Genomic DNA, 25892 nt, shown 5'->3' on the forward strand with positions numbered 1-25892 from the left:
TGCAATCTAAAGCATTTGATGCTCATGTGGACGACACCAAGCGATGTATTGCATCTTGCATATGCCGTCTGGTCTGTTTGATTGGTGTCGTTGTTTGGAAAACTGCTTGGCGGCCGAGGGATGGTGAATCAACAGCTGGCGGCGGGCTGCGTTTCGCTGCTCCTTCCAAGTTGACCATTGGAATGACTACGCAGCCAATCAGATGGATCGTACAAGGTACGAATGGCGAGCAAATGATGAAGAGGAAGGAGCCAAGCCCAGTGACGAGGAAAGAGCTGTGAGGCCTGCTTGTTTGTCTGTCGTCATTTCATCTTGTCCCAGATGCAGTTTAAGCAAACACTCCATTCTCCTTACCGGAGGATTTCGCACACCAGAGCCCCAATTTCGTGGGTAAGAAGTCTTACCGTCTAATTTCTATGCGTAAGGCCCCATGCCGGACGCAGATCGCATTGATCCTCCAGAGGACTGCGCTCTGACAATACATCCAGTGTTTGGTGTCCTGCGCCCGAGCGTGTTGCGACACACCAATATTGGCGATGCAACCTCCCATTCCCATTCTCTTCCTGGCCATTTTTAGCTGACCCTGGCGAACCTGGCCACCCGCACGTCCAGAGCCGTTCCAACACATATCGGGCCCTTGTCGTCTAAGTCGCTGAAGGGCTGTCGCCGGCAAAGGAAATGCCTGTTGCTGGCGGAAGACTTGCACACAACCAGGCTGTTTCCTGCACTTGCATGACGCACAACGACAAACTGCAGCAGAGGCGTTAAGCCGTTGACTGTGTGCCCCCTGTCATCCTGCATGTCCTGAAACAGTTTCCAGAACAGCCTTCAGCCATTCATCAGATGGTCTTTGCACCTCAGCTGCAGTGTCCTGCAAACCTTCGTCTGAAAACCGTCGATCCCGAGAACGGGTCTGCAAAAGCCCACAACATCTCATAGTTCCGCCATCGGCTCCACGGAATCTCAACAATCAAAATCGGCGGAGGACCGATTGCTAATTATTTGCAACTCGCAATCTTGCTGTGGCAACCAGTATTCTAAGCCAGATGATACTGTATGCCTCTGGCCGGCCAGTTGGTGTCCACGCACGGACTCGCCTGGGGTAAAATGTCTGTCTCTTCATGGCGCCAAAGCGGCTTTGACATGAATCGAGCACCAGGATATCTCCAGAACTGTTGGTTCCCGGATGTCAAGGGGGATGGATTGCCAGGCCACCGTAATCCACAAAATCAAAACTTTGATGCGGCGGTTTCTGTGAGCTTTACCATGAGGGCTGTGTTCTCTCCGCCACATGCTCTCTTGGCTCATCATCTCGTGATGAACCTCTCTACACGTTGGATTCCTCTTTTTCCTGGATCCTTTGCTTGACGGAGTTAGAGGGACAACTCCACACTCCACGTGGACTCAGGTACCGGTTAAGTGGATGTGGCCAGGCACCACAAAAGCCTCACCGTTGGCCTTCTCTTGATCCAGCAATGGCATGGTTTGGGGAGCAACTCCAACCTACCTCCTCCACCACACGAGCCTCGGAGCCGTGTTGTCTTAATTAGGGCCACCGCTCATTACAATGAATTCTCCACAGCAGGACACCTTGAACATTGCACCTCACTAGTTTCAAATGAGATGCTGTTTGGCCAAAGGTACTCAAGAGGTTGAAAGACTTGGTGGTGACAACTTCATGCGGGTCCCTGGAAAGCGCATTAATAGTTCTGTCTGCTCTACAGGAACAGCTGCAAGAGCTGACACAAACCAGGAGCAATTATGCGGTGTGGTAAGAATCCTCATGTCGTGGATGGCTGCAGTAGTAACTGCACTATATGGAAGTGGTTGATTTGGTGGAACAATAACCGGAGGCTAAGTCGCCAAAGCTCTGAGTTGAGGTTTACTGGCTCCAATCACCTTTGGTGGCTGTCAGCCTCCTCCTTTGTCAGGTTTGTCGATCCGATGGTCACTTCAGATAGGCGTGCGAAGGCGCTGGCTGTTCCATCGTGAGGCACGGTTTTGGCGTCCGAAGCTCAGTTGCTGTTCGTGTACCTGACTCATCCCTGCAAGCTCTATGTTTTAACCCACCCACTAGAAGATCAAGCTGTCTCAATCGTCACTCGGTCATCATCAGTACGTGGTCTAGGGTCCTGGCAAGGTATGTTGCCTCACAGTTTGGCATTCAGCTGCTGCAAAATTCACCGTTTCTAAGCTAGGACCAACCGCCAATATTGATATGGGGCTGCTTGTGAGAGTTTATCTTGAGATGATTCAAAGCGACCCGTGCATACAGCCGACATCCACATCCCCAATGTTCAATCCGGAGTCAGCCACGCTTGCAAGCCAAGTTTCGACGACTGCTGCACCTATTCTACAACGCACAAACCGAACAGCGAGTTGAGTGCGGTGCGAAACGCACTTGTGCTCTGTGGGAGGGTTTCCCAGGTGTCAAAGTCGTCTCCTGAGGGGTACTCCGTATGCAGTGCCACCGTTGAAGTCTTCACCAGCCTGCAGCTGAGCCAATATCAGGTTAGCGTATTTCGTGGAGAAGACCAGTTGACGTTTTGGGTCCTTGCTCTCAAGATGGCCATGCATGCACGACATGTGCTTTGGGTCATGGTTTGGCTATCGTCGCGGTGCAGACACGCACCCCTGGTCAAGGGGCATGGCCATGGCTGGGCGCATTTGGAACCCCCATGCACATCAATCCACAAACCGTCTCCATCCAGTGTCTCGAAATGACGGGCTTAATCAATGTGGGCAAACATCACCGGGTACATTGTACCCTTCTCCAGCATCTACCTGCCTACCTACCCACTTGTGGTTGCTCTGATGCAGGCCGCCATTTATTTTCTGGTCGAATCGAATCTGTATGACCAGTGAGGGTAATGCAGGGTTTAGCTTGCGCTCAGTCTGGCCATCCTTGCCATATATTCTCTGTCATCGCCCCAGTTATGGTTTGCAGTTTGTGTGTTCTGACCTACATGTTTTGCCTCATTAATGCCGACTGCCCTCGTGAGGGATTGTCTTTCGTCTCCGTTCTGCTTGACTCATTCATGCCAAAATAACTGCATTTCATGTTGCTATCTGTGGATATATGAACCATTCTATCTCCGTCAAGTTCGGTCAGTCAGTCGTAAACAGCGCCCGCGAGCTAAACCCGCCTTCATGAGCCAACGTAATTTGCAATGGGGTTCCTCAACTTCCTGACCAGGCGGTCAAATCACGACGGATTATCAGATCGGACGTTTAAACTTCAAAATGGCAATCCACTTGCCACTGCGTCGTTACAAAGTAAGCTGGCTTATCCACGAATCCCAACTCTGTGATTTGAATAGCGCTGACAACGGTACGCAGGCATCGGAGCTCACAAGCCAGTACAAAAATTGTCCCTGGAAAAGTTGCAGAATCCTTCTGCAAGGGGTAAAAGTAGGCAAACAGTCACCGGAACAGCGAAGCCGTACTTCTTGGGCGTGCGAGGCGATCGGCCAAGCACGGCTAATTCAGAGGGTCGGCCGAGTTTGTTGAGATCGGCCTCAAGCTGCAGCAAAGCGTACGGGACTACAAACTCAGATGCTGGATCATTAGCACCATCCATTCCCTCCATTACTGTATCAAGATCGTATTCATCCATGAGGACTCCTGGATATGTTGATCTACTCGACGCACAGAGCGGTTTCAAGCCCTACGATTTTCGCACTCGAATACAAGCTACTGGGGTGAGAGACTACGGCGAAGACGTTGCGGAACGAAACATTGGTGAGAATGGCATCGATGTAGGAAGTGTTGCTGCACAAGAGTTCTATCAGAAACAGAAGCGACTGTCGACCACGACCTTGTCCAACGTTAGCCATATACTCGAAACGGAAGGGTTCCCATCCAGTGTCAGCGAGGCAAGCGATTTGCACCGCAGAAATAGTTCGATATGTTCATCGACTAGGTCACCATCTAGGCTCTCGATGCAGCCGAGGAAAGAAGTCAGTGGGGTTATTGCTGGCAGCTGCTCCGTGCGGGGAAATAGTCACAAAGACACAAAGGCGAGCAAGTCGACTGCTCATGGTACGGCGGAATGTCGTGACGTTCGCCAAGATCATTTCGTCACAACACAGAGTGGCCAGCTACAGCGTCAAAGGAGCCAAAGCAGCTCCGGTGAACGATCGAGGTTGTCCAGAAAGTGGATTTCAACTGAACAGCCAGTCGCTAGCCATACCAGGGGCGGCCGTTGGGAAGCCCGCGTCCTCAGCCCCGATTCGCGTAGCAGATCTATTTCGCCCCCTTGTGTTCCGCGATATCGACCAGCCAGCAGCCTGGCTACCATGCAAGAAGAGGATGACCATTCCTGCGATCCTAGTCCGCAGTCGGAGCATACACGCCCATCACGGCGTGGAAGACCTGCAGCAAAGGATCCGTCTGCGCGAGACGACATCGCGATCCTTCTGAGAGACGACTTTCAGAACGACAACCTCGACGGCAGGAATGACTCTGATAGCGAGTATTCCGCCTTTGACAACTCACTGTCAAGTAAGTCGCTCTCTTCAATATCCTCCTTGATTCTATGAATGAAAGGCTCACATCACTCATTTAGACCATGGCCATGGAGTTAAACCAAACCTTGTACCTGCCGCTCCACCACAATATCATCCGGACTGGCAAAGTGCTGTACAACGTGCAGTTGAGGAGTCCTTGGCCAAAATGCCACTCTCGGCCGATGTGAGGGCTCTTCTGGAACTCTCCCAAAGCGGGATTCCCCTTGACGATATTCTTCAAAATGCCCACCTGCGACGTTTTTCCCTGCATCAAGGGTCTAGTATTAGCATGTCGCCAACAACGGATTTGTCGGACTACGCAAGCAGCCATACAGGTCGGCCGCACAGTCGGCATACTGCTACCACCTCGATTGATTCTTCAGCTAGGGTTGATTTGTATCACAAGAGTCCGTCCAGCTCCAATGAAGACAAATCTGCTGCACTGGACCAGCATCAAGGCTCCCCGTACCTCACGCCAATACACAGTGGAGATGCTACGACAGCTCACGGCTCACACACGCAATCTGATGTGGTTCAATTTGCTGGTGAGAACACCCAAAAGCACGACATCATAGATATTGAGGGCTTGGAGTGTTTGACGTCGGATTATTCTGATGTTGATTCTTTTACCGAGAAACGGAGGCAGGTCTTGGACGAGGATGAAGCCAAGCTGTTCCACAGTGAGGGATTTGGTGATATCAGCAACAACCTCCCCGGCATCGTGGATTTACGCGAGACCCGGAGTTGCACGATATGCAATATTTTGTCCAATTTGCAGGAGGGCTCTGATCAAATGCAGCCATGTACTCATAATGGGTCCCTGACACAAAAGCAACGTCTTCGAGCACTGGGTTACGATTATGAGTCAGAAGAGAGTGACACGGAGAAGCCAACAACGTCGGTTAGGGGCCGATCAACGACGAAGAAGCTCACAGCTGGGAGCAACGGCGGTTTGCGTCGCCTGAAGCTTGTCGACGACCGCATTGACGAGGACAGCGAGGAAGAGCGAGGTGACGCTCGGGAAGCGCCAAGGCATCACCCCGGACTTCGAAGGAAAGCAAAGTTTCCCAAACGAAATGCAGCTCTTGGCTCGTGAAACGAAGGCAAGGAGAGCATTGCTGGCAACACAGAATGGTGCACGTGCCGAGTGTAACGGCAGGCGTGTTGAGGCTCTATGACTTTCTCTTTATTCCCTTTTGTTATTTATATTTATAATGCACGATTATCACACAGCGGATGATGGTGTGAGAGTTTCATGATGGGATTGGAGGCAACAGAGTGGCAGCTTAGCGATGAATGGTTTTCACTACGGAATGCGGCCAAATCGGTGGACTGGCCATCACCACATTATACCCAGCAGAACTTTTTACTCTCCTTCTATTTCACTTACATACATAATAATAACTAGCCAGGCGCTATCACCAGACGAATATATTCAGCTTTATGACATTGTGGCACCGAATTTGAGCTCAAGGGAGCCGAATAGTACTAATATGTGTGTCCATATCTACAATGCAGCAGTTAGAATTGAGCTGGTCCACAAGCCTCGTATTGCCTCCCCCAATGACACCACTCCAGGTACAAAGCACAAGACCGGAAATGAAGTAGGTGAGACAGTCTCCCACACAGTCACACGGCGTAACACAACCGTCATCTTGCAGACGCCTCTTCGTCTGCGCAAAATCTAGCATGCAGGATCTACAGGGTCTACTCGGTAGTTCCAATGCTAGCTACCCTTTCTGGCACCTGAGAACGTACATACAGACATCTGGGACAAAAGGTCAAGCGTAAACCTGTAATTCTCGCTTGGCAAGTAATGACGCTGATGGATACTAATACCGCTTCTTGGGTCAGGGGGTTCCACGGAGCCAAGCCAGAGTGGCTCTGCAAGGGGGATCCAGACCACCGGGTCAAAGGACGTCGATGGACCAAAGTGATGATTTGTCTTTTCAGTTCCAGAACCTCGGGATTCGAGGGTCCAAGGCGGAGCCGTGGGTCAAGTTCGTTTCCTAGGCTTTCACTTTCCGCTGGACATGGATGTGAATATTGATCGGCGACGGGTGAGACATCCGAATCTTCGACCAGTGCAGGCGTATGTCATTCATTGCAGATCTGGTTTCTGCGTATGGTGTGCATGGGACATGATGGTAGAGTAGTTATACGCTGAGCTTCTGACAATGTGCCTGGGATTTGAGACTTGCCAGATCGTACCTGCATGTTGGGACTATTGATTCTTTGCCAATAGTATCACCCACATGTAATATCATCAGCTCATAGAGTCGGTGTCACATGCACATTCAATATATAGTGACACCAACTGGCGATTCTTGGCAAAAATCAGTGACAATCACGCAAATGAGCTTAAATTAAAAGTAAAATGGTCGTACATGTTCTCGCTCCGAGGTAGTGTATCTGTCATATGTACAAAAAGCTTATTCATTTGGCGCAAAATATTCATCAAGTTCTGTAGAGAGTACAATGGTACCAAGTCCAACTAATACATTCGCTCCTACCCAGTGGTATAATCCCGATCCATATCACATGAAACATAACGTAAAATGAAATAAATTAGAAAGGGTCCAATCATTAATGTACACGCGTAAAGGGCGTGCGTGACACAAGAAAGTTACACGGTCGCCCGCTTGTCTGCTTGCATACTCAGAGCGAGCAGCTCGTCTACAAAGGCGGATTCTTCCTGCTTCCCTTGTCCGTCTAATTTGTTTTCGCCGGTAGCTGTGGCAGTGTAGTAGTTTTCTATTTTATTTTGGGTGTCGGCTCGAGAGCGGAGGGTTTTCAGCTCTGAGCCTTGCTGTTCAGGGGGATTGGAGTCGCCGTCTCCATTTTGTGTCTGTGGATTTTAATTAGGTTTATAAATTCATGCTATTTGGCGAAAGTAGAGCTCAGAATGGATCGTGACTTACCTCTTGGACATTTATGGATACTTCTTGTGATACCATGATGCCGCCAAAGACGTGGAACTGCTTGCCTTGACCTTCCTCCTTGTTCTTAGTGCTGTAGCTTGCCGATGACAGCTTCCGGGAGTCATCGAAGCTACCGTCGTCTCCATTGAATATTGAGCTTGGGTGCGAGGCCACCTTGGACAGCTGCTCCTGGCTCTTGGTAGGAGACAACGAGGAAGCAGTTCCATGTCTCCGGTGGCCAATGTTGTCCCTGACCTTGTCTACTGCTCGGGAGAAGTATTTGCTGCCCACTTGCGGGGTGGTACTAAACCGTCTTGATGATATTTCGTGCACTGCCGACGACATGTCCCGGTGTACCATGTGGGAGAACTCAACATGGTGGGATGAGCCCTCGTACGTGAGCTGGCGCATCTTGAAGAAGTTGAGGGGCGTAAACTCGCACTGAGCTGAGAGAACAGTCGAGTGAATAGGTAGCACAAGCTGGAATGCAATGAGAGTACATTTTGAAATGGATTTGCCTGTAGCAGCAGCTGCACATGGAAGTTGAACTTCCTTGGGCAACAGAGTTGCTTCGTCAAAGGCTTCATCGCCGAGGAAATCTCGTAGCTTGGAGATTGCGTCTCGAAGAGCCGTCACAAAGAGCTTCTCCTGAGGAGAAGTATGCTGATGCTTCTCCAGCTTGAGCAGAATAGTCGCCAGAGTCATGCCGCGCATGGAGTTTAGGAAACCAGCATGACTGGGCTCAATATGAGTTAACGGCAGGGGAACAGACGGGAGCAAGTTCTTGGCAGTCTTTTGGGCAAGGACGTCGAATCCTCTTCGGTCCACGCAAGCGCGAACAGCGAACATTCCGACGTGAAGGCCAGGGGTCAGCATGCTAGTCGTATCTTTTCGGTTGGACATGATGCGTAGCCGAGCCTCCAGATCTGGGGTCTTGATATGCATGCTGGATCGAATAGAGCTCACGACCTGATGGACTTCGGCGAATCGGTATCCAGCCGCCTCGAGCTTCTCGACTTCTCTCTTGTTGTCCAGTTTACGGACGAGGAACATGAGGCAACCTCGGCCGTATTCTTGACCGTTGAGCTGGAAACCCTTTTCTGCTAGACTGTTCAAGCTGAGCTTGTCGCTGCTCATGCCCTTGCGGCGAGAGCCGGGATTCTTTGAGGAGTCGCCGGTGACAAAGATTTCGTCCCACAGGGTTCCAACGCCATTGAGGGTCTCTTTGGTCTTGGCGGCGAGTGCGTCGGCAGTAACGCAGAATAGCTCACGTAGAATGGTGTCGTAGTCATCTACGAGAACCCCGTCTTCGCCAATGAGTCGTACGCCCGCTCTTCCGGTATTGCGTTCTTGGGCGAGAAAGGCAATGTGGCTGGCCATTTTGTTCATGACTTTGGAGATGGTGTCCCAGTTGCGGGAGGCACGGAACATCCAGTGGAATAGAGGATGGCTGGTGTTGAAGACGTCGTCGTTGGACTGTGATAGCATTAGGAATCGAGGTTGTTGTGTATTGGGACAAGAAGGATACTGGAAAAACTAACCTTTGGAAGATATGTGTCTGTGACTACCTCACTAGGTAGGTAACCGTCTTGACTGACCATGATTCGACCCCTTTCATCAAAGACACCGGCCGCCAGGACGACTTGCTGAGACTTGCTGGCGTAGTCTCGTCTAACCCAACCTGCATAGACGGCCAAACCCGTCATGACAATACCAGCAGCGATGGCCTAATGATTCAGTCAGCGTCATTAGCATTAATGTTGATACACCGATGCAACCTACCAAACAGATGACGATAATCATGGCATCCTGGCGCGAGACTCCTTTGCTAGTCGTATCCTTCAACGTATAACTCGTACCAACAGCAGCACACCAATGCATACCAGACACAGCTCCCGCAAGAACCATGGCACAACCCAATCTCTTCCACCACGCATTGCTCCAAGTGTTTTCGAAGACGAAGAAGAGCGCCAAGGCGGTCGTACTGGCAAGCAACGCAATCACGACAGAGCCAATGAGGTAGGAAAGTCGATAAGAACCGGTGTAGTTGCTGATGGACGCATCGGCGAGATAGTGCATGCCGCAAATAGCACCACCAGAGAGTACTCCTGCAAGAACGATTCGCCACCATTGAATTCGACCGTTGCCGCTGACGCCGAGAAATGCGAGGACGAGCACAAGGATTGGGACCAGTAGGGACATGACGGTGAGGGCGGTAGAATAGGCGATTTGAAGGCCTTCCTCGCCGTGAAGCATATAAATTGCTCTGTTGCCGATGAAGTGCTTCAGTCATTTGGAGTTAGTGGCATGTGTTATTTTGTGAATATATTGTAAAGTTGTTGAAGCGGCTCACCATGGACCAAATGGCAATTCCACCCATTGCAATGGCGGCGCCAATCAATAATAACCTGCGACATGTCAGATGGATTCCAGTAGAATGCAGAGGTAACCGGTAGACAGATACATACAAGTTGTGCATTCCTCTGTGTGATGTTCTTCTTCTAATCAGCTCGAGTGTTGTCGCCGTACCAACCAAACTGATGGCATAACTCAAGCAGACGAATCCTCCATTGAAGGAATACGGCACCACCTTGCCCGTATACTCCTCAATGAGCTGCTGAGTCGACGGCGTAGACATTATCGCTATATTCTTTATTCGTTCCTTTTTTGATGCTTCTTCGCCGTCAGCGAGCCTTGGGATCGAAAAAGCTGGCTCGTGGTTCAAGGCAGAGGCATGTCCCGGACCAAGATTCAGACACACAACCGGGGGAAGCCAAAGAGGAAATACTACCCACGGAACAGATTTGACGTTACAGCAACCTGCAAGAGGGGGAAACGGGAATGGGGCAGGACAAATCGACACCCCGTCACGGTATATTTATTGTTGCAAATCGGTTAAGCACAGGGGACGGACACGCCCAGAAAAGACTGGACCATGGGCTTGGGACCAACACGGACATGCATGATTGATGGAGAAAGAACAGGGCAATAGTACCGCTGATTATATGTACGAACAGCAAAAAGCAGTGTGTGTGTGTGTGGATGAGCTGTGAGTGGAAGACTGTACCTATCTAACCTTCCCTGCCACAAGGTTGATGCATGAATGAACCAAGGACAGGCTAGACAGGTTACAAATGTTCGCCAAGCGAGCAACACTTGTCAATCCAGTTCCTTGTGCGTATCGTGTGCAGGGCTAACCTACTCACATCAACGGAATGAAACCCGCAAGAGCGCACGGGGTCTCGTTTTGACCTCCCCTCCTTCTCCGATTTAGACAAAGTGACCGACGAAGAAGTCCTGGAACCAGTTCTTTTTTCTGCATTGATAGTCAGTGTCAGCGTCAGTGTCAGTACTGGTCAGAATTACGACACCAAGTGGACTTTGCCTGTCTGTCTGTATGTGATCGAGGCTGGAGGCTGGCTGGAAAGGCATCGGGCTCCACGCAAGCCATCAAAAGTCAGGCAGGGCAAGGATCACAAAAGCAACCAACAGGAAGAGAAGCTTGGGAGAGCAAGCTGGGATGAACAACGGTAGCCCCTGGCTCTTCTCACAGTAGTGCCGGGGGTGGATCTTTGAGCTCGTCGTTGGCTTTTCCGCCTTTGTTGTAAGCCGTCAAGGTCAAGGTCGTCGTGTTGGCCATTCGCCTCTTACGCTACAGGCATCCACGCACCACTCGGTCCCAGTCCCCTGCTCAACCGAGGCCGTCATCAATGGGCTTGCTTGGGCTTGAAAAGCTGTGTGGCTGCCAGTCTTCCCTGCCAAGCGGTACAGTTCAGCCGAGAAGATGCAAAAAGCCACAACTCGACTAGACCATTTGTGGTCTCCATCCCAAGCGTTGGCCTAGCCCCCCTTGCCCACACAAAGTCCGCAAGAGAGTCGAGCCTTGGAGACGATGAGGGGAGGCGAAAAAAAGAGAATCTAGCTGCTCGAGTCGAGGCCACGCCGTTGTCACTGGAGTTGGTTACGCATGTGCAAGGAAACCAGGAACATGGAGCTTCGTTTTTGAGAAAATGGGTCCTGGGTGATAAGCTAGCTCCTGATAGCGGAATTGGCCGAGTCTTTTCTGCAGCTGAATGGGCGCCGCAAAAAAAATTAAATAGTTCGAGACGCAAGAAGAAAAGAAACGCTATACGCTGCGGTGGTTGTTGAGGAACCGCAACAAAGCAAATCACTGATAAAAATGCCTCATCCCTGCCTCGGTCTCCGTTTACGCCGCGACCTGAGAAAAAGAAAAAGAATTTAGAGGACAGAAAATATAGAAAGAGGCGACAGGAGAGGCGTTGGAGTGGCTCATTGGGAGATGGTATGCTACCACAGCATTGTCCGGGCTGCTGCGGTATTGTGATGATGGCGTCGAGGATACAGCAGCCTTCTTTGTGATATGGTCAAGGATTGTAAGCTTAGATCAGGCACAAAATTCTACAGCGATGAAATCATAGGTGATATCTGAGTCAAAGTTTGTTAGAGGTTCATCTGGAAATGGCAAAAGATCAGTCAATTCCCTAACTACAATGGGCGATTAACACATTAAGGCAAGGCGAGGCAATGCAAGGCAAGGCAAAGACAAGACATGTCAAGGCAAGGCAAGGGGGAAAAGAAAGCAGCTAGACTAAAAGACCTCCAAGTGGACTCAATCGACGTCGTGACGAGGGCCGTGCTGTTGCATCCCGATCCCAATTGATACAAGGCTGGACGCCACGATTTGTGCCATGGCCCATGGGCATCCATGCGTATCTGTTCTCCGTATGGAGGGAGTCATGGGGAAATGGATGCGATTATCAGTTTTGGAAAATGTTCAAAGCGTCGGGTCTAAATATGTCGGTCAACGGTGAAGAGAGCATTGTTGTCAAGTCGATCTCGGGAGTTGTTGATAGTAAACTATCATGTTGGTGGGAAAGGGGAACACCACGAAAAAGCCAAAGGCAAGCCAAATGGCGTTTTCAATCTTCTCCGGCACAAGCCTCGTTTCTGTGACAACTTTCCTCCTTCTGGTTACGTGATACTTGACAGAATCATCATGCGCGACTGGCTGGTCCATCTTGCAAACATCAGCTGAACAAGACAATTTACCAAACCTTCAACACCTTGTCCGCCACAATGCAACATGACATCGAGCCTCAACCTGTGACTGGTGAAGCAAGCCGTCAACCGAATTGTTGGCCGACTATCCCCCCAATCATTGATTCCATGTTCCTGGCCTTGTTCCCTCTAGCGTCAACCAATTTCACCAGAGGAGTTCGTTGCGTTTCACCTACTTTTGTCTCAACACAATGCCAACATCGCCAAGTTTGGCTAATATTCCCGCCCTACTCGTGTCGATCAAGAAAAGATACAAACTCCGTTCAAACTTCCGTCCAATCGCCCCGTTTGCCATGTGTCCTTCACAACGGATTTGTCTCAACTCCAGCTTAGCCGAACGGGGCCCCCTTCGTGTCTCTAACCTCCAGCTGGCTATGCTATCTTGGGATCAGCTCCCGAGAGTCTAGTTCTTTCGTCAACGACAAAACGGGGTTGTCGCAGGGTCCCCGTCCATCCCGATTTTGCCGGATCAGCACCGACGAAACACCACGATGAGGGACCGCCATTGTCACGGGGTTTTCACCTGACACTGGGGCCAATAGTCCAAGCGCAGATATAGTAGTCTTGATTGGCGAGGACAGATGGCAGCGGAAGATCTTGGACGGAAGAGTCGAGAGGACCGCGCTCAGTCTCCCAAGACATGACTAGAAACAGGCGAAGCCGAAGTCGCCATCACTGATCTACCTTGCCGCGCTACGCTTTTGTATCTGTGCGGATAAATGAAGAATAAAACGGATGAACAAAATCCATAGTCGTGAACTCGGGCGTTAGAATCTAGAACTATCGAATACCCTATGTCTCGCATGTATGGAGTCGAAAAGAAATGAATTTGTCAGACATTGGACGAGAAAGAAGAAAGGTCAAGGGCTGTAAAACTACGGTTGTATTGTATGCGGATGCACGCTTTCGCATTAGGACAAGGGAAGAAGAAAAGAAACATTATGTGACAGAAGCAACAAAACAAAAAAAGCAATTTCCTCACACTTCTGCAAAAGTGACGTGCATCATACGCAATAAGAAACATGCATGACCATCTTCATCACGAGCTACTTTAAGTATTGTCACGTAGGACAGACAACCCGCGTTTGTTGTTCAACGCCAAAGAATGTCTTCAAAGCCCCATCGCCAAAGCCCCAACAGCTGAGCAACCCGTTTGTCCAACTCCCATTTCCCACCTCTTTTCTCAAACGGCATTTACTTTCCCTTCCAGCCAAGCAAAATTGCACCTCAGCCCTTTTTCCAACACACAAATATCAAGCCCCACCGCCGCCATCAAAACGCCTCCGCCCTCTCGGACGGTGCCGGGGTCTCCCTTGCAGCGAGTCCACTCCAAGCTCAGCCAGGGCGAGCCCAATTGAGCAATTCAGGTCCAGACGTTTGTGTAAAAGAACGGTCTAGTTTGGTAGGTTTGTCACTGGTGGAGGTCAATGGTGTGAACACCATTTGCGACGCGGTCACAATCGGCACTCGGTGTTATACACCAACTCCTCCAACACGTCCCCGAGAATTGCCTCCAAAGTTGTATGCACACCGTACAAAGTGAATGGGCTGTGTGATATACTCTCAGACACGCACGGGCACAGGCACAGAGCCAAAATCCACATACTTCGTCCCTATTTCCAATGAGAGTTGTTTATCTCCGCTTTTTGTTGGCACTCACCTGCATGAGACGATGTGTCTTCCATGGTCCGTGATGTAACCCTCGTGGGAAACCTCCGAAACGAAACCAACGCAACACATTTTATGTCCAGCACTCCTTGCACTCCTTCGCTTCGAAATGGGTGTGTCTGTGCTAAAGACGACGACGGATGAGTTCATGAGAAAAACAAGCTAAACTAGGCATCACACGCCACGACCGTAACCTGAGTATGTTGACGAATCATCACGACCACTCATTGGACAATTTGGGCCATCAAGGCTTGCGAGCCACCAGAAACCAAAAATTTCCAATCTTCTCTACCGTAACTAAGAGAAGTAAAGGGGGGGGGGGGGAGGAAAGGTCCTTGATCTGTCGATTTGCGGACGGATAGGCGCCGTTCCCCCTTCCCCCCTTACCCCAGCTCAGTGACATGTTCATCTGAATGAATAGGAAGAAATGGATCGGGCTTGGGTCCAGCATGCATACCTGTTCATATTGTATATATTGTTGCACCGTGTAGCTTTTCGGCAAACACAACGCCACTGTTCCACATCGTGTTTTTGACCTGGGAGCGGTCAATTCGCATCTGGTAATGTCGGACATCCTTTTCCGCCTCGTATAATCAAGTGTATTTTTGTCTGAAACGGACGCGGCAGCTCCATTTGCTTTTTTATTTTTTGCTCTCGTGCTATCGTTTCACCAAGTTCTGTACAACAAAACTTGTGCTATTGCACATCAATTGTTTACTACATCAAGCAGAGATAAGCTGCCAACAAGGCAGGACAGTACGCCACCTTTCAAGCTTTCGGACATCAATACTTACATCTGCATGAGTCGGCGGTCTAGTTGAGGAGGAAGAAAAGCAAAAATTTGAGGAAATCAAGGAGACAACTAACAACATTCGGTGAACACAACATTCCACCCCAGCAGCCATGAAGATTCTCTTCTTCTGCACGGCTCACAATTCGCTGTCGCAGCGGCTCTTCCTCGTTCTGTCTCGGAAGCACTCAGTCACTGTTGAATATGCCTTGTCCCCTGAGAGAATGATCGAAGCGGCCAACTTGGCCAAGCCACATCTTATCATATGCCCATTTCTCACATCTCTGGTACCACAACAGATATACGATGCCTATCTCACGCTCATTGTTCACCCTGGGCCACCCGGAGATGCAGGTCCCAGTGCTCTTGACTGGCTGCTGATGGGAGATGATGGGACGGATGCTGACAGCGAGAGGTTGCTGAGTGAGAATCGCTTCAATCCAGTGGGAAGAAGTCACTGGGGTGTTACTGTTCTCCAGGCGATTGGGAAGTTTGATGCCGGCCCCGTGTGGGCCTTTGACCAGTTCCACGTCAATATCAACGACACCAGCGTGACAAAGTCGAGTCTGTATAGAGGTCCAGTCACACAGGCCGCTATTGCAGCGACTGTTGCTGCCATTGAGAGAATCGAAGCAGCTGCTTCCTTGGTACGTCCGCCGTCTGGGGCTCCTATATCGCCTCCTGCAACTCCGAAGCCTGAGGACCCTGAGGCGGATCCAATAGGACACATCTCTCCAAGTCTCTCTGCAGACGCGGCATTTGCAGAACTATCGGTGTCCATATCGGAGCCTTTCCTGGGCGGCCCGACGCATCACAGACCACTACTCAAAGCTGCGCATAGAAACTTTGATGTCAGAAAGCACACCGCGTCCACCATATCGCGAAGAATTCGCAGCGCTGACTCACAGCCTGGGTGTTTGAGTGACCTGTTTGGTCCCAAGCTATACCTCTATGGTGGTATGATTGAGAGCTCGAGCTCACCATCTTCTTCCATCAGGGGATATACCCTGCCAGGCAGTGTCATCCATGTCCGCGATGAGGCAGTCTGCGTTGCCACTTGCGATAACAAAGGCATCTGGATCACACACATCCGACAAGTCAAGACCAAGACTGATCCAGCGCTGTGGCCCAAGGTTCCGGCTGCGTCTGGCCTCGAACAACTTGGCATCTCTCTCGTCCAGGGAAGTTCTTTTTATATTCCAGCTGTCCCTCAGACCCCTTCGGAACACTGGGGAAAGTCCAGTCACAGCACGTTTCAAGAGATTTGGGTAGATTTTGTAACCGAAGGCGAGAGACGACTGGCCTATTTATACTTTGACTTTTATAACGGTGCCATGAGCACAGGGCAGTGTAGACGATTGGTGCAATGCCTCGAATACATCTCGTTCAAGGCCACCGATCCAACTGAGCATCTACCTCTGACTGCCGTGGTTCTCATGGGCGGCAATTCCTACTTCAGCAATGGTATCCATCTGAATGTCATTGAGGCCGCAGGTGATCCAGCTCTAGAATCATGGTACAACATCAATGCCATCAACGATGTTGTTGAGAAGCTCCTCCTGGACCTGCCTGTCCGCGGCGTGACCACAATCGCAGCTATTAGAGGAAACTGTGCCGCCGGTGGCGTCGCCCTCGCAGCAGCGTGCGATGTTGTATTGGCCGGTCAGCATGTCGTATTGAACCCAGCATACAGAGCGCTGGGATTATACGGATCGGAGTTTCACAGCATCAGCTATCCTGGACGCTGCGGCGCCGAAAGAGCCAAATCTGCATTGCGCTCCATGACGCCACTGAGCGCAGATGATGCCCTGAGCATGGGTCTTGTCGACCATGTATTACGTGTGTCCGCCGACCTCCTTGACGGTGCTGTACGAGATACTGTCCAGAGCCTCTTCTCCTTCGCTGAGAATGTCGAGGGGGTGCCATCGCCGAAGTTCGGTGCTTGGAAGCAAAACGCAGATACATCGCCAGCGGGCCTGGCCCTCGCTCGTGCCACTGAACTGGGCCAGATGTCAATGGACTTTTGGAGCGCTCGTTCCGAGAGATACCACTCTCGGAGGAGAGACTTTGTGAGAAAGGCGAAGCCGTCGTCTACGCCGTTGCGGTTTGCAACCCACAGGCGGCAGAAGGGCATGACGGATGAGGAAGAGCAGGATATGTTTGATTCTGTGGAATGGTTTGTAGAGAAGGCGGCGCACAAACTGAAGCAAGATATGTCTGAGAGAATGATTCGAGTGATTAACGACTTTTCAATGGGTAATGATGATAGGACTCGACTGGCTAGTCCGATGAGCGGAACTGATGTGAACATCGCAAAGAGCACGCCAATCTTTGGCTGCTATTATAATCCTTGAGCAATTAGCTGGGCTGTTTCTTTTTCATATTCTTACCTTCGCTAAAGATACCTCTGACGTTTTTCATTTCTTTTTTTCCCTTGTACGTAGTATTTCTTAGCTCCGTATTATTTGACTCGCACATATTCGAATAATGGCTACTGATTTGCTCCAATTTGACCATGAAGGTGAGTTTCATGCCTGCGAACTTGATGTTCATAATCGATGTGTTGGCCATGCATCCGTGATAAAGCATCGCCTTGTAGGTTCTACCGTGGTAAGAAGTCGTCCATTTTTCTAGATCAGTCGCGACTTGGGAGACACCTGCGTACTAAAGGTGTTTTGGGAGGTCCCGCTGCCGTGAAGTGGTGCCCCGGAAATAATTTGGCGATGTGAGATCGTCTTCGGACTTGGCGATAAGCTTGGTGGGCAAAATCCCAGCTTAGATGATGACATCTTGAATTGCGAGATGTCGTGCATCTGCTTGCCATTAATCTGCAAGATTTGTGCTGCTGCCTCTGTTCCGCGCCCTTGAGATGATGGAAGGTTGAGTTACGAGTACCAGACTGTTCTCGCAGTTGGGTAATTCCTGCAGGGTAAGTCCCAGGTCTTGGCCCCACCACGAGCTCTAGTTCTTTCCCATCTTGATGCAAGCTCAGCAACGATCATCATGCGACACCAGCATTCGTAATCTTGAATTCTGGACACATTTAACAGCGGCACCCGATACGAACGTATGGCATCACCACATAGCATATGACGCCTTACACTTGGAGAAACAATCCTGGAGCTCGCTGAACTGCATTGAGAGGCATCACATCTATTGGAGCGCTTCGATCGACACCAACGCTTTGTCGTTGCCAGTTCACAACTACCATTTAACAATCAACCACCATATCGTCCGCAGTCATGGCACGCCCAGGCACAGATCCCGCACCGGCTACAGCAAATGGAGATTCTCCTGCTCCGAGAATTGGCCCTCATCCCGGCTTCATCTCCAGCTCCAACCAGTACAGCTCCGAAATCAAGATACGTCGCATGCTCAAAGACAATGGGTGTGATCCAGCGCGAGAGGATAACTACCGCCTGCAGGGCGTGCAGCTGATAGACAACGTGAGGGAGAATTTGCAACTGTATGTTTCTGTCTTGAAAGGCCGCATTTTCTGAGCCCGTGGTGGTAACCCATTGACAGTCCAGTCCGAACTTTCGACACGGCGTGCAGCTATTTCCACAAGTTTCGACTGAACTTTCGCGACGCCGAATACAACTACCAAGACGCAGCGTTGGCGTCATTATTCGTCGCCTGCAAGGTCGAGGATACGATTAAAAAGTCCAAGGATATACTGGTTGCTGCGTACAATGTCAAGAATCCAGAAAAGACTGTGGCTCCTGATGACAAGGTAAGTCCCCCATAGTTATGGCCATATTGAGAGGATTCAAGAGACTAATGACGAGCCTAGATGTTCGAGGGCCCCGGAAAAATCATCATCGGACTAGAACGTCTCATTCTCGAAACCATAGGCTTCGACTTCCGAACCCGATACCCCCAAAAGCTTCTCGTAAAGGTGGTCCGTCGCGCGCTGGGCAAATCATCCGCCAACTCGCACGACTTCTTCGCCACCGCATACGCCATGTGCATCGACATGTACAAGACTTTCATACCCATCAAGCGTACCACCTTCTCCATGGTCATGGCTGTCGTCGAACTGACGGCTCGCATGCGCGGCGAGCATCTCGAGCGGGTACAGGAATTCGCGGCGAGCAGGAAGCAGTACAGTCGGGATGCTGCCATGGAGACGATGCTAGACCTGCTGGATTTATACGTGCAGCATCACAAGTCGACCAAGATTGGCGCACAGTTTGACCTCAGCAAATTCATCGATATCAAAATCCACCTCAATAACGATTTGGATAGTACGGCCAAACCGCGGTATTTGTACCACTGCCACAGGTGTGAGGTGGAAGATCCACATCCTCTGTCGTCAACCACGGCGTCAGCTACAGACCCGACGACTGCGTCTAATCCCTGGCCTGCAGATGCGTCTATACGACGTACAGCACGCGGACAGGACGGCACAATGCGGTTTGTGTTTGACCCTGAAGCGGCAAAGGAGGAACAAGAGACGGTTAGTGGGTTCTTTAAGGAAGAATTCGAGGAGTATGAAGTGGAAGTTGACGAGCCTGTACCGCCGCCGGATCGTGACGACGGGGGCCGTGGAAGGGGGGCATATCGAGGCGGATATCGAGACAGAGGTGATCACAGACGTGGGGGACCATATGGAGGATATCGTGGGGATAGATATCATCGAGGACGAGGAAGATATCACTAATAGTTAGTAGCTGGGTTGTAATGTTAAAGAATAGCACAAAATGAGGCAAATCTCATCAAATATACCGCATTGGGGTATAATCATTCTCCTTGAAGCTCATCAACACCACAAATATTAGCCTGTTGAATATACATGTCCCCCCTTTGCCTCTCACAACCCAATATACAATCCGCGATCTCTACTTCTTTGCATCCTCATCCTTCTCCATAGCCAGCTCCTCCCCCTCCGGTCCCGTCGATCTCACCCCCTCCAAATCAACATCATTCCCACCCGCACTCTCATCACCATCATTCTCCCGCGCCACACTCTTCAAACTACTCGCCCTACTCACATCCGCACTCGCCTGCGTCTGCACCCTCAACCCCAAATCCTTCTCACTCTTCCCACCTTCCGTGCTACTCCCCTTCCAATCCGCCGCCGCAACCTGCGGAACTGGCTCCCCCTCACCCGGCTCAACAATCTCCTCGCCCTTCTCGTCGCCATCACCGCCGGCAACCCTCCACAGACGCTCATCTTATCCAGGGCTCTCGCACCCTTCCTACTCGACCCCTTAATACCATCCATGGCCTCCCAATCTATCGTAAAGACACCACTATCGCTCGCCTTTCCATCCTGCTCAGCGCCTTGACCCTCAAAGAAGGCATTGAACCATACGTGCGCCACGGCCGACACCATTGTCAGACCCAAATTCTTAGACGTCTTGTTCCGCCTCTCCACCGCGATATTCACATCGCTGTTCGGAATGCGAATCGGCTCACTCGGCTGGAAAATGACCGCCAAACCACCCGGCTCTGTCTCATCTGAGCCTTGTGTGAGGGATGTGCTCTCCGATGCGAGCGTGTTGCTACTCCCACCCGTCTTGGCCCTCGCTTTGTCAATGCCATTTCCTACCCCCGTCTGAACCCGTTGAATCAGTCCCGTACCCTTATTCACAAGCTTATGTCTCTTCTTTTCGCTCGATGGTCTGCTCTCGCGCTCTGAGCCGCTCGCCTCCCCAGCGACGTTCGTCTCGTCCGCTAGTTCCACCTCCGACGGCACTTTATCCTTTGATCCGGCTCCTGAGGCAGAATAGCCCGCTAGGTCCCAGAACATGTCGCTTATTCCGCTCTCCGGCGGCACCCCAGCTTCCACAACCACCCGCTCTTTCTTGGTAAACGTGTGGAAGACGCGAATCTTCTTGCCGTCCTCTATGAAGCCCTCCACATCGACCTTGACACCGCTTCGTAGTCCCCATACATGAATTTCCACAATCTCAATCGGTCTGTCGGTGTACTTCTTACCATGCTGCGTCCATCGGTCCACGTAGCTCACCCACCGAAGCTGAGAAGGTATCGAGACACCAGGCCCGAATTTCGGCCTCATCCGCCGCTCGGTGAACCGCGTGAGCGCGTCTTTTACCGTCCATCCTTCCTCGGAGATGAGATAGCTGCATGATATGGTCCCCGATCTACCCTTTCCCGCCTTGCAATGCACTACAACCACCCTCTTGTCATGCTTGGAAGATGACTTGCTCTTCTCACCAGCAGAGTGAGTAGGCGATAAAGGCTGGAAATCTAAGTCCCCCCCATGTAACCAGTTCCTCATGCTTGCCATAATCATAGGCACGAGCCTAAACGGCGGGGGGTGATGATCCGGCCACGGGTAATGGCGTACCCTCCCGTAGACTGCATCGTCGGGGTATCCTGTGCCCTCGGCGCGAAACTCCCATATCGCCCAGTTGTCGCCGTGTTTGGAGTCCAGAAACGTGGTGAGTTGGTCGAGGGGATTGCGGTATGCTAGCTGCGGGTATGTTTGAGAAGGGCCAGAGCTACACGATTAGCAGACACTCTCAAGGTATGAAATGAAAATCATGATGAATATCAAAATGCAGCAGTCCAGTGAAGGCACAGATGACATACGTAGCTATTATAAAATCCGTGACATAGCACAAGTCAAGCCCTGCCTCGGGATGTCTCGCCCTTGGCCCAGCGACAATCTGCCGCAACAGCGAGGCCATGGTGTTTCTTTTGCACGGCAACGGAAGCTAGAGGTTGATGTTGCATGTAAGTTGGGTAAAGTTTGTGAGGCTGAAAGCCGGAGGGTTGCGGTGGGATGATGACGACGAATGACGGCACCGATTGGGCTAATAAAGGGTCAATCCTGGTCCATTTGTTTCCAGATGGATGGATGGCATATGAAACAGCACAATGGCATGGCAAATCTCACAGGTGTCGTAAACGCACGCGGGCTGGCATGCAATTAATAGGGTTATTAAAGCTGTCTTTTGTGTTTCACATAGTAACACAGAGTGAGCCAGGACAGAGACATGTGACTCCGGTCTCCTTGCATTGCATTGCATTGTCTAGACCCTGTTTTGTGTCCATGATAGAGGAGGCGCAAATCTACCGAGACGAATCCATTCCACTGCCCACTCAGCTGGCAAATAAAGTCGACTAGCACTGAGCGAGCTGAAGCAAGGCGCGACTGGGTCTACACAAACATGATGTGTGTGGGCAACATTGAACATCAAGTCCCACCAGTGACCTCCTGCACGACGTCATCACCATCCTCTGAACTAGAATGTTGGCGACCCCTCCACTAAAGTAGTTGAGCCAACATCTTGTCCTGTCTGCATGAGCAAGGTGCTAGCAACTTTTGGACACATATTCTTAGAGAGTGCAGACTTTTCTCCACAGTTACAAGCCAACGCCAATTTCACAATGCATCTAGCATAAAGCACTCAAACAAGCTGTGTATACAGAGCATAGACAAAAAGCAACCGGATGGAAACAGCTTGGGGAGTAACGCATCCCCTTGAACCGAACAGAAAAAATGACCTAACTGCCAAATTGAACACCAGAGTCCATTGATTATGAATACTCCAATTGCGCTCCATTTCTTGCCTTGGTCCTCAACCACCCTCCTCTACCGCTACACATGTGCCCATACTTCGTAACAATGATGGATGCTCACGCATCATATCCTCTTCCTACACCTTGTACAACACACGAAAGCTCGCTTCTCGTATCCCTATCCCCAATTTTTATACTTCCTCACTTGTCGCAAATCGTCGGTACAAAACAGGTCTGCACAGTTATATTACCGCCCAGCCTAGAGCATAAGCTGAATGCCAGCTCTGGGTCCCCGAGAGAGTCCAAGGAGTAGTCATTGACCATACCTACTTACCGTCATAAAGAGAAAGAATCGTTAGGCCGCTGCAATTGAAACATTGCAGCCAACCACGCACGTGCAAACACGAATTGGTTTGCCAGTCTCTCAAGCTCGTCTACGACGTCTTCTTGGCAGGAGCAGGGCCTCCAGTATACTTGCCGAGATCAGTGGCGTCGCGGAACTGTCGGCCAATATTCTTGACATTATCCCAGACTTGTCGAGCCGCAGGGGGAGTGCCTTGAGCGCCAACCAGAGAGTCGATTCTGGCGCTCAGCTGCGACATGGAGTTTTGAATATGGGTACTCTGCGAGTAGCGGGCGCGGAGGAAGGCAGTGTACAGAGTAATCAAGATCCATGAGCGGCGCTGGAAGAAAATGGCCGAAAGAAAGATGCGGATCCAAAGGAGAATCTCAAGCCCAGAGACAATAGACATGGATGCATCGTAGTACTCCTTGACAAAGGCACCGATTCTATCAGCGAGAGGGCTGCTGACGCGCTTGGGAGAAGTCCCATCGGCAGCAGGAGGAGGAGGTTGGAGAACGGGAATCAAGTTGGCCCGAGTATAAGTGGCGACGTGGAAGACGGAGTAGACGCAGTACGGGAGCAGCGCAAGTGGGTACTGGGGAGAGAAGAGCCAGACGAGAGCCATAACTGCGACAAGATATTCGGATTAGCAAGAAGAGCATTAGGCAGCTCCATCCAGGTTCGTGGCAAACATACGCAAGTACTGGACGTTCTCATCGGACAGGAGGCCAACAACGCCACCTGGCATCTTGTTGCCAGTCTTGGCTCGAGCTCGTTGGGTCTTGTAAACGACGATGCCGTACGTGACGGCGGCGGCGAGGAAAGAGGTGCGGTAGGAGAACTTTGCCATGCCGCCGTAATAATTCATGCGCAACCAGGAGAACCCATATCGGATGGTGGTCAGAATGAGCGTCATATGCCTAGAAGGAAGAATGGTCAGTCTGCGATTTCTGTCTGGCTCGAATTTTGACTGTGCCCAATGGGTAGAGCCCGTGGCATTGTTGGCAGAGTATTAGGGTCGCTCTCGGGCAGCTCGTGATGCAACGAGTGAGTGTTGCGGGAGCAAATTGGAGCATCACAGGTCATTCCAGTGAATCGAGGCGGACGAGGCGTTCACATACCCAACAAACCAGGCAACTGCGTCAATCCATGTTAGCAAGCTTCTCATGTCTGTGGCGGCCATGATTCACAGCACCTCATGAGAGAACAGGCTGCCCAGGGGAGTCAGTTGGATCTTCAAACGTACATTGCAGCGTCTTGGCCAGCTGGAGCAGCCGCTCCTGGAGAGGCTGGCTAGAATTGGGTGGAGGAGCCATGGTAGTAGTGACTGCAGTGCGTAGAAGTCGAAAAATGTCTACCGGAGAAGTTGTACTGACGAGGCTACGGAGGTGAAATTGGAGAAGTGTTGTCGCTGTGTGCGGTCGACAAAAGAATTGTGCGGTCTGAGTGCCTAGTGTGAGGTCGAAAGGTGGCCAAGGCCAAGTCTCAGCTTGAAGTGGCACTGGGGCGGGTCGGAGCTCGACAATGTCGTAATGGTCCGACCAGACGTTGGCGCAGCTAAGGCAAAGAGAGCGGGCAAGAAAAAACGGGGAACCAGTCAACCGTTCTATGGGTGCAAGCGGATGCAGCAATGATAGAAAATAATGTCAGGGACAAGAGCTACGAAATAGTAATCTAATGGGAGCTTTGTGAAGCCCGGCGGATGTATGAGAAGCAAATAATTCCAGACGAGAGGGTGAGTTGACGAGTTGAAGAAAGAGGGAAAGAGCCAGCCATGGACTTGAGGACTGAGCAATAGCCACCAATCGACCTCTTGGGCGCTTGGCCGCATCTGACTGGCCGACAGACGAGGATGGACATGGACGGAAGAGGACAGCAAAGGCGGTCACTGTCCAGCTTATCTGGGGTCTTCGATGGCAAGTGGGTTTCCTTTTCGTTTGCCTGGCCAAAGCTTGCTTGCTTGCTTGGTCTGTGGTGGCTGGGCTCAAGCCAATTTTTCTTCATCATCATCTGCATTTTGCTCAGACGAGACCGTTGCCCACGAAAAACGGTCTCGCACAACTTGCGCTATTTCGTTCTTCACAGCCCGGGCATCTTCCTCGTCCTTCAAAGTCCCTACATCTTCATATTCCGCATCACGAGCATGCCATCCCTCTCATCTCAAGCTCTCACTGCTACGCCACCAACAATACATCAATGCTGCTGCCTATGATCCACCAGTCACCTCTGGACCTTGACCCAAAGCTTCAATGTTCCCATGTGGAACCCGGAGCCGCCTGCAATCACAGATTCCCAGCCAGATCTCCCAAAACCCTTGACGCAAGCACAAGCACCCACAAACACACCCTCGGCCCATGAGAGCTGCAGCTGAGCTTGGCACCCTCAGAACCAGTTTGGCCACCTCAGCCACTGACGATGACTTGGACACACGCGGCAACCAAGCTATTGGCTTTGTGTTGTAGCTGGTGAGCGGCTAATCCAGGAGTCTGGTTGACTTTGTACCATGGCCAGAGCATTTTTCGCTGTGCATCCTACTGCACCCGTTCCGCGCGGATCTGGAAGACCCTTCTGTGTGACGTACATACTTGCCAGGCGTCGGAGGACAAGAATGTGATGTGAGTGTGAAGAGTGTCAATGAATACAAGGTACCTGAATGTTTGGAGTTGCGACTTCCGTCCACCACAGAAGCCACGAATATGCAACTAGGCAAACATCAGAATCTGGAAGCTTCTATTGAGGATTGAACACCTCCTTTCTTCATCGTAACAGATGTAGCCATGTCTGTGCCGTTTTCTCAAGCCGTGCATCCAATATCCCAACCCTAGATCTACAGCACCGTACTGCATTGCAGTGTAAACACTCACTTTAAATCCAGAGCAACATAACACCACTGAGTGTAACTCATCAGTTTTTATCATGGCCAACACCCACCCTAAGATTTTCGTTATCGTATCATCTCTCATTACGGCGTGGCTCACATGGGCTGCCAAACACATCTATAAGGTTCACCAAGTCTTTATCCCATCTCAGCAACACCATACATTGTGCACCCGAGACAATGCAGCATGGCATCAGTAGGCTTTCGCTTT

General features: G+C 50.9%; 8 protein-coding genes across 8 annotated transcripts; 3 read left to right on the plus strand and 5 right to left on the minus strand.

Moving 5' to 3' along the window:
- Positions 1-3170: 3170 nt before the first annotated feature.
- Positions 3171-5604, plus strand: VFPPC_07544 (hypothetical protein; the record flags this gene model as incomplete). The annotated part of the gene is made up of 3 exons (XM_018286383.1): positions 3171-3276; positions 3340-4503; positions 4568-5604. The coding sequence occupies 3 exons, from the start codon at positions 3171-3173 to the stop codon at positions 5602-5604; spliced, it is 2307 nt and encodes a 768-aa protein (XP_018143003.1).
- Positions 5605-7134: 1530 nt separating this feature from the next.
- On the minus strand, positions 7135-10067 carry VFPPC_07545 (MHYT domain signaling protein; the record flags this gene model as incomplete). Its single annotated transcript, XM_018286384.1, has 6 exons — positions 7135-7356; positions 7430-8905; positions 8971-9156; positions 9212-9712; positions 9783-9837; positions 9898-10067. 6 exons carry the CDS (start codon positions 10065-10067, stop codon positions 7135-7137), a joined length of 2610 nt encoding a protein of 869 aa, XP_018143004.1.
- A 5012-nt stretch (positions 10068-15079) lies between these two features.
- On the plus strand, positions 15080-17320 carry VFPPC_07546 (hydrogenase maturation factor hoxX; the record flags this gene model as incomplete). Its single annotated transcript, XM_018286385.1, has 1 exon — positions 15080-17320. The coding sequence occupies one exon, from the start codon at positions 15080-15082 to the stop codon at positions 17318-17320; it is 2241 nt and encodes a 746-aa protein (XP_018143005.1).
- A 281-nt stretch (positions 17321-17601) lies between these two features.
- Positions 17602-18177, minus strand: VFPPC_17890 (hypothetical protein; the record flags this gene model as incomplete). The annotated part of the gene is made up of 2 exons (XM_022429564.1): positions 17602-17953; positions 18095-18177. The coding sequence occupies 2 exons, from the start codon at positions 18175-18177 to the stop codon at positions 17602-17604; spliced, it is 435 nt and encodes a 144-aa protein (XP_022285382.1).
- A 31-nt stretch (positions 18178-18208) lies between these two features.
- VFPPC_07547 (C-type cyclin) lies at positions 18209-19629 on the plus strand (the record flags this gene model as incomplete). The annotated part of the gene is made up of 3 exons (XM_018286386.1): positions 18209-18432; positions 18492-18699; positions 18760-19629. 3 exons carry the CDS (start codon positions 18209-18211, stop codon positions 19627-19629), a joined length of 1302 nt encoding a protein of 433 aa, XP_018143006.1.
- Positions 19630-19807: 178 nt separating this feature from the next.
- Positions 19808-21625, minus strand: VFPPC_07548 (dual specificity phosphatase; the record flags this gene model as incomplete). The annotated part of the gene is made up of 3 exons (XM_022428569.1): positions 19808-20142; positions 20187-21436; positions 21528-21625. The coding sequence occupies 3 exons, from the start codon at positions 21623-21625 to the stop codon at positions 19808-19810; spliced, it is 1683 nt and encodes a 560-aa protein (XP_022284357.1).
- A 1269-nt stretch (positions 21626-22894) lies between these two features.
- VFPPC_14260 (endoplasmic reticulum protein) lies at positions 22895-24119 on the minus strand (the record flags this gene model as incomplete). The annotated part of the gene is made up of 4 exons (XM_018292029.1): positions 22895-23430; positions 23500-23723; positions 23925-23940; positions 24050-24119. 4 exons carry the CDS (start codon positions 24117-24119, stop codon positions 22895-22897), a joined length of 846 nt encoding a protein of 281 aa, XP_018143008.1.
- Positions 24120-25505: 1386 nt separating this feature from the next.
- On the minus strand, positions 25506-25799 carry VFPPC_15966 (hypothetical protein; the record flags this gene model as incomplete). Its single annotated transcript, XM_018293719.1, has 1 exon — positions 25506-25799. One exon carries the CDS (start codon positions 25797-25799, stop codon positions 25506-25508), a length of 294 nt encoding a protein of 97 aa, XP_018143010.1.
- Between the last annotated feature and the right edge of the window lie 93 nt (positions 25800-25892).

The sequence above is a fragment of the Pochonia chlamydosporia genome, chromosome 4 (genome assembly GCF_001653235.2).
Source record: "Pochonia chlamydosporia 170 chromosome 4, whole genome shotgun sequence".
Classification (NCBI taxonomy): domain Eukaryota; kingdom Fungi; phylum Ascomycota; class Sordariomycetes; order Hypocreales; family Clavicipitaceae; genus Pochonia; species Pochonia chlamydosporia.